Source organism: Nesoenas mayeri (genome assembly GCF_963082525.1).
Source record: "Nesoenas mayeri genome assembly, chromosome: 14".
NCBI classification, from domain to species: Eukaryota; Metazoa; Chordata; class Aves; order Columbiformes; family Columbidae; genus Nesoenas; species Nesoenas mayeri.
Genome location: NC_137556.1, coordinates 1181902 through 1193915, shown reverse-complemented (window position 1 = coordinate 1193915; position 12014 = coordinate 1181902). Strand labels below are relative to the sequence as shown.

Sequence of the window (12014 nt, the reverse complement as noted above, 5' to 3'; positions counted from 1 at the left end):
AACCAAACTGATTCTATGGTTCTATGATCCTGGCTCTCTGCTGCCTTTCTGGAACCGCTGCGCTTTGCCACGGGTGGGAAGAGCAGCGTCAAAGCTTCTCTGCTGTTGTACTTCATGGATGAAACCCCAGGAGCATCGCTGCAGAGAGCACCGATAGCCGCCCGCAGTCGTGCCGAGCTCTGTCCTTGCCTGCAGCTCCGTTGCCAGGGCATCTGCCTGCTCTCCTCCTGCAGAAATAGCTGCCACGCTCTGCTAATGCGTCTGAAAACAGCCCGAGAGGGAGCAGAATGCCCTGACCAAACAAACAGGACAGATCTGGGCTGTCTGGCGTCTCCTGCTCCCCCAGGTGCTGTGCGGGCAGCCCGGAGGCTGCAGACCTGACCTGGAGGTGCACGGCTGAGGAGATGCTGGGCTGGCTGGGATTTCGGGTCTGCTGGCTGCAGGAGGATCTGGGGTGCCGGGGAAAGCCTGAGAGCGCAGCCGAGCGAGATGCGGTCAATGGCCAGCCCACGGCGTGACCGCTGGGCGTGCAGCGTCAGCTTCCACCCTCTGCAGCACGTTCCTGTGGTGTGCAAACACACAGCCACACCTGGAGCTGTGCAAATCCTCTGCACTGGTTAAATCCATCCCGACCTTGGTGCTCATGCTTTTCAGAGCTAGGTAATTCAGTTCTAACTCCTGTATCGAAAGGGAAGGCCAGGGGTGGATTTAGGGTGTTCTTAGGAGCGGTGGAGGTGGTGTTGGCCCTCAGGTGAGGGCTGCGCTGGTGGTGTCCCCTGGCTCCCCAGGCTTGGTTTGCAGGCCCTTGAGCCTCTTCTTTCCCCTTCTTGTTAAAATAAATAAGCATGTTATGTATTTGGAGGCTGGGTCTGGCTGTCATGTGTGCGATGGAACGGGGTGCAGGGCTGGGCAGGACTCCCGGGAGCCCCGCAAGGCTCCGGGCAGGGTCACATCGCTGCCATCGGCGCGCGGACGTGCCCAGGGAACTGGTGCAGCCGCGCTGGCACAGGTGAGGCTCCCTGTGCTCGGTCGCCTTCCTCTCCTGCTCTGCCCAGCCCCAGTGCAGGTGAGCCGCCTGGCCGGAAGCCAGAGGAGGAATTTGGCACGCCGCTCTCGTACACTAAAAACACTGGCAATGTGTGTCAGTTGTTGGGGGTTTCCTCTGCTCTTCTGCTGGTCCTGGTCAGGACCTGCGGGGCTGTCCCTGGGGAGGCCAGCCTGGCCTCAGCCCCGTGCCGCTGGGGCTCAGCTGGCAAGGAGGTTTTCCTCTTTCTCTCTCTCCTGGGAAATTTATCTTTTCTGTCTTTGTTTTCCGATCTGCAGTTTATTTATGGTGTTCCCTTTATCTCCACAGGCCGGGTGTGATCACCATGCAGGCGCTTTCAGAAGAGGACCGGAGGCTGTGGATGGAGGCAATGGATGGCCGGGAACCGGTGAGCAGAAATGTTAACCAAAAAAAGCAGTTGAGGAGAACTGCGGAGAGCATTTCGCAGCCCGGGGCAGAGCGTTTGCCGCCAAGCAGGCTGCCCCGCAAGCAGGCTGCCCCGCAGCGCCCGGCGAGAGCCGCATCCGTGGGGCACCTCGCACCTTCTGCCAAGAGAATAGCTTAATCCCTTGGTTAAATATTGGAGGTAATACTGTATCTCTTGCGCTTGGATTGCTCGAAGGTGCGGTGGAAGGGAGGAGGGCAGGCTTGGCCAGCACAAACACGCTGCTGTGCTGAGCTGAAAGGAAAACATGGCAAAGAGAGCAGTGGAAGAAAATACGCTGTAGATTTCCAGGGCTTTTTGAGTCGTGCAGCTCAGCTGGCAGCCGTTCCTGGGTCTCGTAGAGAGCTGCAGATTTAGTGTGAGCGGAGGAGCGCAGGCCCCGTTCCCCGAGCTCAGCGATAGCCTCCTCGCTGCTGCGTTTGCTGCTGCCAAAGCTGCGCAGGCATCCTCACCTCTGGAAGGGATTAGGGAGGTTTTCATAAAACTCACGGTTGTTGATTTTTTTATTGTTTAATGCGCTTGCAAACCTTACCGCTGAGCTCGAGGGGGCTCGGCCGGCCGGAGGGGCGCTGGCGCGGCCTACGGCTGCGCGGCGTCGGCGTGGCGGCCGTCCAGCGACCGGCAAAGGCGGAGTGAGACCCCGCCGTGGGCCTCTGTGCCTCGGTGCGGCCAGAAGCATAGCAGGATCCGGAACCTTGCGGGCGGCCCGCGCGTTTTTGGAGGGGTGTCTGTGCCTCTGGGCGTGGGGCAGAGAGGACGGTCCTTGCGGGGCGGTGGGTGTCCGTCCCAGCGCAGCCCCGCTGCACAGACCGGGACCTGCCGCGGGAGCTGCACCGACACGCTCGCCCCGCTGCGTTCTGACCTGCTGCTGCGAGCAGGATTTGGCAGAGCGGCAGAGCCGGTCTGTTAGGATTGGGTTGCAGAAGTGCAGCCAGAGACTTTGCGTGCTTGTCAAGTGCTGCACACACAAAAGGAGCTGTGGAGTAACCAGCGCAGGGCTGCCTGGATTATCCTGTTTCAGAATCTGGTTGTGTGAACTCCTTCAAAAACACACACAGGTCTTCGTGCTGCCGCCTGCTTGTTTCTGTTCTTCCCTATCATGCCCATCAGCTTGGGATATCTTGCTCATCCAGCAGGTCAAGGATCGTTACTGCACATTAACGCAATGCCTCTTGGCACTTAAATGCTAATGGCGTTTAAACTTGGCTTTCCAGGTGTGGTGTGGGAGCTCTGAGAATGGAGCCTGTATGGAAATGGATCCAACAGGCGTTTTACCGACAGAGACAGTGTGTGTTGACAGACAAGGGAGCTGCTTGTCCTCGGTTATCCTCCTTGATCCATCAAAGTGGAGTTGTTGGTCTGTTCTGTTTGGGTTCTTATCTTGCAACACCAGTGTTGGATGTTACCTTCTCCGTAGAGATTTCCTTGAGCAAGGGACAAGGATTTAACCTTTGGACTCCTAGAAATACCCATTCTGCGCTTTGACTGTGTTTCTGTAACCAGAAAACCCCTACTGGAAAGAATGTCTGGTTTTCCTTTGATTTGAATATTGAGTGTGGGAAAGGTTGGCATGCTGGGGACAGCAATTCCATGTGCAAATTCAGGCTGGGGAGTGATTGAAGTGGACTGGAGTTTGTTTCTTAATTATAATTAAAAAACTAAAACCAAATGTTGTATTACATTTTAGTAATATCTAAACGTCGAATGTGGGCTGCATTAGCCAAGACATTTGTCACAACTTGAAAAGATTTATTATAGATATTACAGTTGAAGCAGTCTCCAGATAGCTATCATCAGTCTGTTAACTCTTACCACTTGTTATTAATTTGGCTAAAAACGCTGTGTTGACTTAGGGTTTTCTTTTATGTTACAGAGGCTTGCAATAGGAGAAAACACTAACTCTGTAACGGAGCAGTTTGTTCATTTTTGTTAGGATATTCAGAAGTTTCCTATGGTTTTTCTCCTCTGGCGATGCAGTTCGCAAATGTAAATGGTGGAGGCCAGAGTGACTCTGGAGCTCCGTCGGAGCCTGAGTGAAGAAGCGAAGCCGTGCTGGCTCGTGGCGGCTGCGGGAGGCTGCAGGATTAAGAGAGGCACAAATTAGGCTGTTTGCTTTGTGGCAAAGAGCTGAACAAGATAAGCTTTTTAGTAAGGTTGCAGCTTTGCTTGCCAAGTCTGCAGCGAGCATGCCAGCCAAGAGAGAGGTGTCGGTGTCGGCGGCTCCTGCTGTTCCCTTCCCAGCAAGCTGGGAATCCTAGAAATCCTTCTCACATCAGGACGGGCAGAGTGGAGTACTGGGTTTGAAGTTTTGGGGACATGAAAACATTTCTCAATGAAAGCAAGACTTGCAATGTAAGGGTACATAGAGAGTTAAGGATATGAAGCGTGTTAGATTGCGTCCCTGTTGAGCTGTGTTAGTTAGTCTGTTGTCCATAACCTGGGGTGGTGATGGAGAAGTTAGTGTTAAATGGCAAATGCAACCGCCTGTGATCCTGTCAGAGGAAATCAGACACGGAGGGGATCTGAGCAGAGCTGTGCTGGCACTCGCATCGTGCTGCCCTGTGCTCTGTTTGTTTTGGTTTTCTTTTTCATTCTTTAAAGCAATACAAGTCTATAAAAATACTGCCAGCGTTTCATATCGGAACTGGTTTTGTTAGCGCTGCCCCACGGGCTGGGGACGAGCGGCCGCTCTCGTGGCCTGGCAGGGCGGGAGGGCTCTGGTGGCACAGCAGCAGTGCTGTCTCCTTTCCCTCTCTGCTCCCCGTACCCTCTCTGCAGTTCTTTGCCATGATCTGCAAGTTCACAAAGGCAAGAACAAAGTACAAAGCCCCTTGTGTGGCTCGGGAAGCTCAAGGCTGGTCACGGAATGGCAAGGCAGCACTGCGGAGGCTGGTGGGTCTTGTCCTGTGACCTCCCCGGGGTCGGCCCTGTTCGTCTTGGCACTCCTTGGGTGATGAAGCACCATCCTCCAGAAAGCAGATGAGGTTTCTGCTCCTGTTTCGGTGCTGGTGGCACCAGCAGCCCTTTGCTGAAAGCGTTCTGCTGCCTCGATGTGCCACTCCTTTGCTTGGGCAAGGAGCGCCCTGCGCCTGCTCCCGGCCGCCGCTTCAGCAGCGTGCTTCGTTTGTCTTATCTTTAATTTCTCTCCCTCCATCTGCACCCAAAGCAAACTCTTCCTTAGCCTTGAGTCAAGACCTGGCCGCCGCCTGTAGCTATGGGTCATCCTGGAGTTTAACACAGGTCTGTTGTTTATTAGCCTAATTAAATTAGGTGCCAGGTGAGGTCAGTGTGTCTGAGAACCTGCACGAGCACCTGGAGCCTTTCCTTGGCGCAGGGTTCCAGCACTGCCCGGTTCTGCGGGTGCTGAGGGCTCTCGCTTGCAGGCAGCAGAAGCTCGGGGCCATCAGACGGATCATGGTGGGCGTGAAGGCTTCGATTTCCTTTCTGCTGCCGCCTCCAGGCTCCCAGCCGTGACTCAGCTCCGCTCCTCCTCGTCTCTGCGGCTGTGAGGGCCACCCTGACCCTCGCTGGGGCTGCGGTGGCTGCCCCGGCACTGGGTGACCAGGCCATGGAGCACCCTGGGTGTTTGGGTGCGGAGCGTCACCCTCGTCCCCCAGCGCCGCGGGTGTGCGGGCAGCACAAAATGGTGGGGGGCGGCCGTGCGGGCGCTCTCCACTAGATGGCAAGCTGAGACCAGCCCGCTCATCGCACTGGTGTCCTGGGGCGAGGGCAGCCCCCCTGCACCCCTACGGCTCTGTGGGGATCTGGGGCTGCCCTGGCCCACCCGTCCAGGGGGCTGTGGGTTTGGGGGGTGATGTGTCCCCCGAGCCGGGCTGCCCGTGCCTGTCACCGGCTCCTGTGCTCAGCCATGGCTGCTTGTGCTGCATGGGCTGGGGACAGCGCTTGCTGCCCAGTTTGGTCCCCAGAATTAGAGCCATTCCCCTTCTTGTTCCTCTGTCTTCCTTCTGCTGCCCCCAAATGAGCAAATGATAATTCTGGGGGCAGGCAGTGTTTAATCACAGTAAACTGAGGGGAGGTGAGCCCAGACCTTTAAAACTTGTAGGGGGTTTCAGCTTCTCCCTCTCCAGCCATGGGGGTCCCTGTCCCTCCACAGCCTCCAGGCCTGAGGCTGGGCTTTTCCATGGTGGCCTCTGCCACCATCTCATGTCACTCCAGTTTGGCCCTGGGGGTCCTGCTGGGGTCCCTGTGTTGGATGCCGGGGTGTCCCGCTGTGGCAGGGCCAGTGCCCCAATGGGAGCCGGCCCGTGGTGCTGGGCGTTTGGTTTGGGGACAGGAACAGCAGTGAGTGGGGGCTGCTGGCCAGCAGCCCTGCACAGCACCGCCGAGCCCCATGGTGCTGCCCCTCCTCTGGAGCTCCCACCCAGCTCCTGGTCCTGGTGCCTGTCTGAGCCGCTCAGCGGCACTGGCGCAGGTTCGGCATTGCCGCTCTGGAAACGTGGCGCGGTGCTTGAGGAGCGAACCCCGGCGTAACAACCAAGCCCAGCCTTGCATTCCTGCGCGACACGCAGCACCCTCGCCTCCCGCCGCCTCCTCCGATATTGCTTCTGGGAATTCTTTCTGAAATTGTTTTTTCATTTTCCTTGTCTAATTATACAAAATGGTGAGAGATTAATTTCCCAGTGGAAATGATGTCTTTTGAACTCAATCCAGTGCTTTCAACCTCGGCATTCCTGTCACTTTGGCTCATTGAAAAAATGAATTAACTTGAAGGACTTGAGTCCCAACACCCGTGCCACCATGGGGGACGTTGGGCACTGGCCACCCGCCTTCCCAACCTTCTCCTATTGCATTGAGACTCACTGGAAGCTGCAGATCTGCTTTATTGTTTTAATTCATTTCATCTCCGACTCCTTGGGGGTCACTTTCTTCTTTATTGGTTTTGGTACTGCACTCATTACCTCTGTAGCTGTTTCCAGCAGAGAACAAAACCTCTTTGGTGGAGAGAGGGACCAGCAGATGCTTTGGAGGCACCAGCATCAGACGGGACTCGAGGACCTGCCGATAACGTCGACAGCCCGTTCCTCTGGGTGTGCTAGCTGGAAATCAGTAGTCACTGAGAAAAGTGAATTATTAGAGACAGGAGAAAAATCTTCACCCGGAACACCTTTGACTACAGGTGGTGGTCTTTGGCTGGTTTCTCTTTGCATGATAGAGCACATGGGTGAGATGTCGGAGTTTGCTCTTCAGCTTGTTTCCTCACGGAATTTCCACGCCAATCTCTTACGCCGCTCAGTCCCACAGTCGTATGTTGCTGTGGGCTTTCCAGAGATAGGTGCTTGTTTGTCTCTGTTTTATCTTTAAGGGTTTTTTTGTGGCCTTCCTGTCTGGGTTTGTTCGCTAATGGCAAATTCTTTATTTCTGTTCTGTTTTCCGTGACCTGACTCATTCCAGTTGCTGATTCTCCATCTCCTTGTCTCTGTCTTTGCTGAGCAGAACATTTTCCCCCCACTCTGCCTCCTCTCAGTCTCTAAGTTTCTATTTTTTAATGCTTTTTCTCTTTGCCTCTGCCCTGCTCCCCAACCCAGGCAGCCCAGGGAACTTCCCCTGCACGGAGCTGCAGTCTCGCCCGCTCTGGCTCCGCGTCCGCGCCGCCTGCGAGCGCAGCACCAGGCTCGGTGAGACGCGTCCCGCAGCGGAGCCGTGCACAGCCTGGCCCGGCACAGCTCCCGCTTGGCTCTTCTTCTATCCCCCAGTTCAAGACTTTTGCCCAGAAAAGTTGTCTTTTTTGGGGGCCGAGGTGGTAGAAGAGGATCCTCAGAGAATCAGCCTGAGCTTTCAGACCGAATGATGATTTGTCACATCCCATGTTAGTTTTTATATTGCATGCTCTAACCATTGTTCCCTTCTTCTCCCTCTCCTGTTTTGTAACCTATTTTAAGCCTATAGCATTAGTAACTTTATGTTGGGTTTATAGGCTTTTGTTTTGTTTCTAAAGCACTTAAGCCAGTGAGGTCCTAAGCCTTGACCTGAGGCTCTTAGGAGTGGTTCCAGCAGATGCTGCCTCGGTGGCTCACCCAGCCAGAATTGCTCCTGCCGCAGGTTCTCAGGTTTTTGTCCTTTGCTTAAGTAGCTGTTTGGGTCATAAAGAGAAAAATACTGAGAGAAGTGTTCTAGGTCATCTTAAAAAGATTAAAGAGCCCTCTTGACTGTTCTAGAAACCTAAAACTGCTGTCACACCCACTTTGAGAAAGTTTGTGACCTCTTTCTTCTAGTGCTGTTGTTGGGGCTGTCCAGGAGCAGAGCAGGGGCTGCCGTCTCTGGTTTTCATCTCTTGTGCGTGAGAGCCTCACCATTTTTCAATGCCGCCTTTGCTGCAGGCAGCTTTGCCGCAGCTCTCTTCATTGTGGTCTGGGCTGCGCAGTTGGGCTCTGGAAGCTGAGCTTTACTTGGAGAGGAAGATGACGGCTCCTATGACACGAGGTGGGTTTTGCTCTCCCATTGGGAGGTACTGTTCTGCTGGGGAGGCGCTGGCAGCTGCCTGTCTCCTGTCGTGTCATCCTGCTGCTGACATCCACCGAGGGAAACCCGCTGAGGATCTGAGTGTAGGTCAGGTCACAGGTGCAAAGACACGGTACAACACCCATCTCCCGTGGGTACACCCACCGGCCCCGCTGCAGCACGTGCTTTTCCTTCACTTGGGTTCAGGCCGGGAGGTGAGAGGTGCTGAGGGGTGACCTGAGTTTCCCCGGGGAAGCTGCTTGAACAGCGTGGAGCTGTCGGGCTGGCGACGAGTGCGGCGTGTGAGCGGGATAGATCCGCTGGCGTGTGCCAACCTGTTCCTAAGTCTGGGCCTGGACAGACGAAACAGCTGAAGAAAAGGTTGCAGAGCAGTTGTATCAAGTGATGCTGTTACGCTGCCTCCGGCTGCATCTGTCCAGCTGTGCTGCCCGCCTCTGGGGGGGGCACAGAGCACTTGATTGCAATGAAGGACCAAAGAGACTGTGTGCTTTCCTTTCCTCTCTGCTCTCCTGTCACCTCTGCTTTGAACTATTTGAAAGGCAATTCAAGTAACACATAGAAATTCAGGGAATAGCTCCACGTTAGTAGAACAAACTTCTCTGCCAGTTTGAGTAGACTATTAGAGTATTTGTTTCTACTATAAATTAAAAATTAAAGTAAGTGGTTCATCATACAACCAGTTGCAAAACTGCCCTCTTTCTGTATTTCCTCCTTTGTTGGTCCTGGCGTTTCGTTTCAAGCAGTGATTTCCTGTCCTGCCACGGCCCCACCACGTGCTGCGTGAGGAGTTTCCCAGAAAGGTTTTTAGCATTGTGGAATTGCAGGTCACGGCTGGAAAGGGGTTGTCAGCCCCCCCCTGGAATACTGCGCTCAGTTCTGGTCCCGCTGTGCACAAAAGCTGTGGACGGCTGGAGAGGGGCTGGGGGGGACACAGAGATGATCCAAGGATGGGGCAGCTGCCACGTGAGGAAAGGCTGAGAGAACGGGGCTTGTTCGGCCTGCGAAATGAAGGCTGAGGGGAGAGCTCGTCGCCGTGTGCTGGTATTTAAAGGGTGGCTACAAAGACGATGGAGGCTCCCTTTTTATGAGAGTCCTTGGGAAAGACGAGGGGCGATGGGTAGTAGGTATAATGAGTACAAGTTACTCCTGGGGAGGTTCTGATTGGGCACAAGAGGGAAATTTTTCGCGATTAGAACAATCAACCATTGGAAGTGGTGGATTCCACAACACTGGACACTTAAGATTCAGCTGGACATGGTGCTGGGCCAGCTTGTCTAGACCGTGTTTTTGCCAAGAAAGGCTGCACCAGATGATCCTTGGGGTCCCTTCCAACCTGGCATTTGGTGATTCTGTGAGCTGTCCTGCTGCAGTTTTGGAGGGGGGCAGGATGTTACAGCGCTGGCATTACACCACCAGCCATTGTTGAGAACGCCGGGCAGCGTAAAGCCTCTTTTCACAGAGGCGGAATGCGGGGCACATCTGTGCTGCGGCTATTTTAAAAATGAAGATGACAGTGTCATTGCAGAGGAGGTTGGTTTGCTGTGCTCAGACGCCGTGCTGGGGAGGAGGGCGCGTGTGCCGCGGGGGTCGCGGAGCTGGCCGAGCTCAGCGCCCAGAGCGGCCCAGGGACGATGCGCGAGTCGTTGCTCAAGCATCCCAGGAAACTTACGGGAAGCTGTGAAACTAGTAGAAGTTTTCACTTTTAATCAGTCACTTGAGGGATCTGAGCATATCTACTCTGCTGGACTTGCTTAAAAATGCTGCTTTGTGAAGCTTTAAGTGCTTTAGTTATTCCAAAAATGTATTTTGCTAAACCAGTTGACCTTTAGTTACATTATTCTCAAGACTGCTGTGTATCTAACATGCTTTGCTACCCATTGCTTCCTCCTACCCTCCTTGTATTTTCCCCCAAAGTGTCTGCTGCTTGATTTCCCTTGACCGTTTAAACATGGTAGGTTGATAGTTTGACCCAGGTAATTTTTCCTTAGGTCGACTCAGGTAACGTTTTCCTTGGGTGACAAACACGGTGGGTTATATAGCGACGCTGAGCAGAGCCGGCCAGATGGCTGGCGGGTGGCCCGGTCAGCTTCGGCTTTGGAGGCTCTTGGGAGTGCCTGTACTTGTAATAAAATGTGGGCTTGTTTTTAATTAGAACCATCATTTAGTTCAGCTTGGAAAGACAGAAGAGCAAGACCCGTGTAGAGGACTCAAGCCCCCAGATGCTTCACTTTTGATGGACGTTTTATTTTCCTTTTAATCAGGCTCAGGCATCAGTGTAAGTTCTGAGTGAAATTGGTGTTGGAAGGAGAGGGAGGAGGAGGGAGGTGAGGTGGGGGGGTGGCTCCAACTGGGATGCATTAGTTCAGCGCTGAACAGTAGGTTGGGAGGGAAGGAAGGAAGGAGCTGCCAGGGACCCTGGGCCACCCTCTTCCAAGTGAACAGCCCTCGTTTGAATGACATAAACCAGCATTTCACAGCGGGTTCCTGCTGCCCTGCCAAGTCTTTCACTTGGGAAGCAAGGCATGTTTTTTCCGCCCCTCCTCTTGCAGGGATGTGGGCTGGGAAAGATCTTGCTCCTATCTATATCGTTCTGGCTCTGAGAGCAAGGAAGGTTATTTCCAGCCACAACATGGTGTAGTCTAGCTCTGAAAAGCTGGCTCTCGGACAAAAATAGAACAGGGTTGATAAGACAGAGCCAGAAACAAGGGCTGATTTCGTCAAGGTTGCCAGGTGTCCTGCCTTTAACAAGGAAACATGCTTTTTTGTACATGAGCCTTCCTGCTCTGCGCTTGGCTGGCACCCTGCTCCTGGGCCGCGGCCCAGCTCCGCGGCGCTGCGTGCCAAGCGCGCTCGCGGCAGGTGCGGAGCATCCCGCCTGCTGCGGACCTGTGCCCACCTCGCCTTTGCATTTTCTCTTCCTTCCTCCTTCCCCTTCCCCGTTGCCGCAGGGGATGGATATATAGTGTCGCCCCCTCCCCAGCCCTGGCCCAGCCCCAGGCACTCCTGTGCTCACCCTGGGCAATGGGTCTCTGTGGAGAGGGGGCTGAGCGAGTAGTCCCTGCAACGAGGCTGTCGCGGCGTCGCACCTCATCATGTGCAGCTCTGGGTGTCAGTGGGCAGGTTTGGGGTACGACAGCACGGTTGGGGAGGTTCCCTCTGTCCCCAAGGGTGTGTTTCCATCCTTGGTTCTCTCCATGGGCAGCTTTGGGCAGCGGTGAGCCTGCCGGCCTCTCCATCTCTGGCTGTTCAGCGTCTCTGCTGCTGGACCGAACATTTATGTGCCCGCGCTGGGAACCTGGTCCTGCTGCTGTGGCTGCCCAGTAATACTGATACTAATAACCAGCCTGGCTGGGTTAATTTTTGGCTGGATCCACCTGCCCGTGCGGCTGCGCCGGTGCTGCGCGGTGGTTCCCTCCAGCTGCAGGGTGCTGTGAGAGCACCCAAGCCAGCTGTGAAACCCCGGAGCGCGGCGCTGCCCCAGGCCGAGCGGGGCCACCCCACCTCCCGCGGCACAGCCGGCACGAGGACGCGGCATGTTCCGTGTGCCCTGCGGCTCTTCTGCCCACAGGAGGGCCAGTTTGGGCAGAAAAGGCAGCAATAGCCACAAGAAAAGAAAAGTGAGCACTAATGTGCCTCGCCAGAAGAAACGGGGAACCCACAGGCTGAGCCTTCCCCGGAGTCCCTGGAAGCAGCAGTATGAAGAATAGCGGAGGTAACTCCTCGTAGTCCTCGCAGGCAATGTGCCACCTATATCTGCTAAAATTAGGCTTGAAAATGCTATTTTTTCACTTCCTTTTTCCCTTGAATTGCTGTGGGAATAATGGAGCATTTGGTGGCAAAAACAGCAGAAACAAAATAATGCCTTTTAAAATGGAATGTGCTCAATATGAAGTTTGCTGTCGTGAAATCACTTTGGGTTACCCAAGATCTCCATGGAAAACCTGTTTGTTGTCCTTTCCCGCACCTTTGCCACGGTTCTGCAGAGGGGTTTTGTGTGCTGCCAGAGCTCTAAGGGAAGGCAGGAGTTGGACTTCTCTGCCTTCT

General features: G+C 54.6%; 1 protein-coding gene across 2 annotated transcripts in view; it reads left to right on the top strand.

Moving 5' to 3' along the window:
• ARHGAP26 (Rho GTPase activating protein 26) overlaps positions 1–12014 on the top strand; it is a 128270-nt gene that overhangs the window by 36053 nt on the left and 80203 nt on the right. For both annotated transcript variants that reach the window (XM_080353170.1, XM_080353169.1), the window contains one exon: positions 1355–1433. In XM_080353170.1, coding sequence (XP_080209296.1) covers positions 1355–1433 — 79 coding nt within the window. The remainder of the gene's footprint in view (positions 1–1354; positions 1434–12014) is intronic.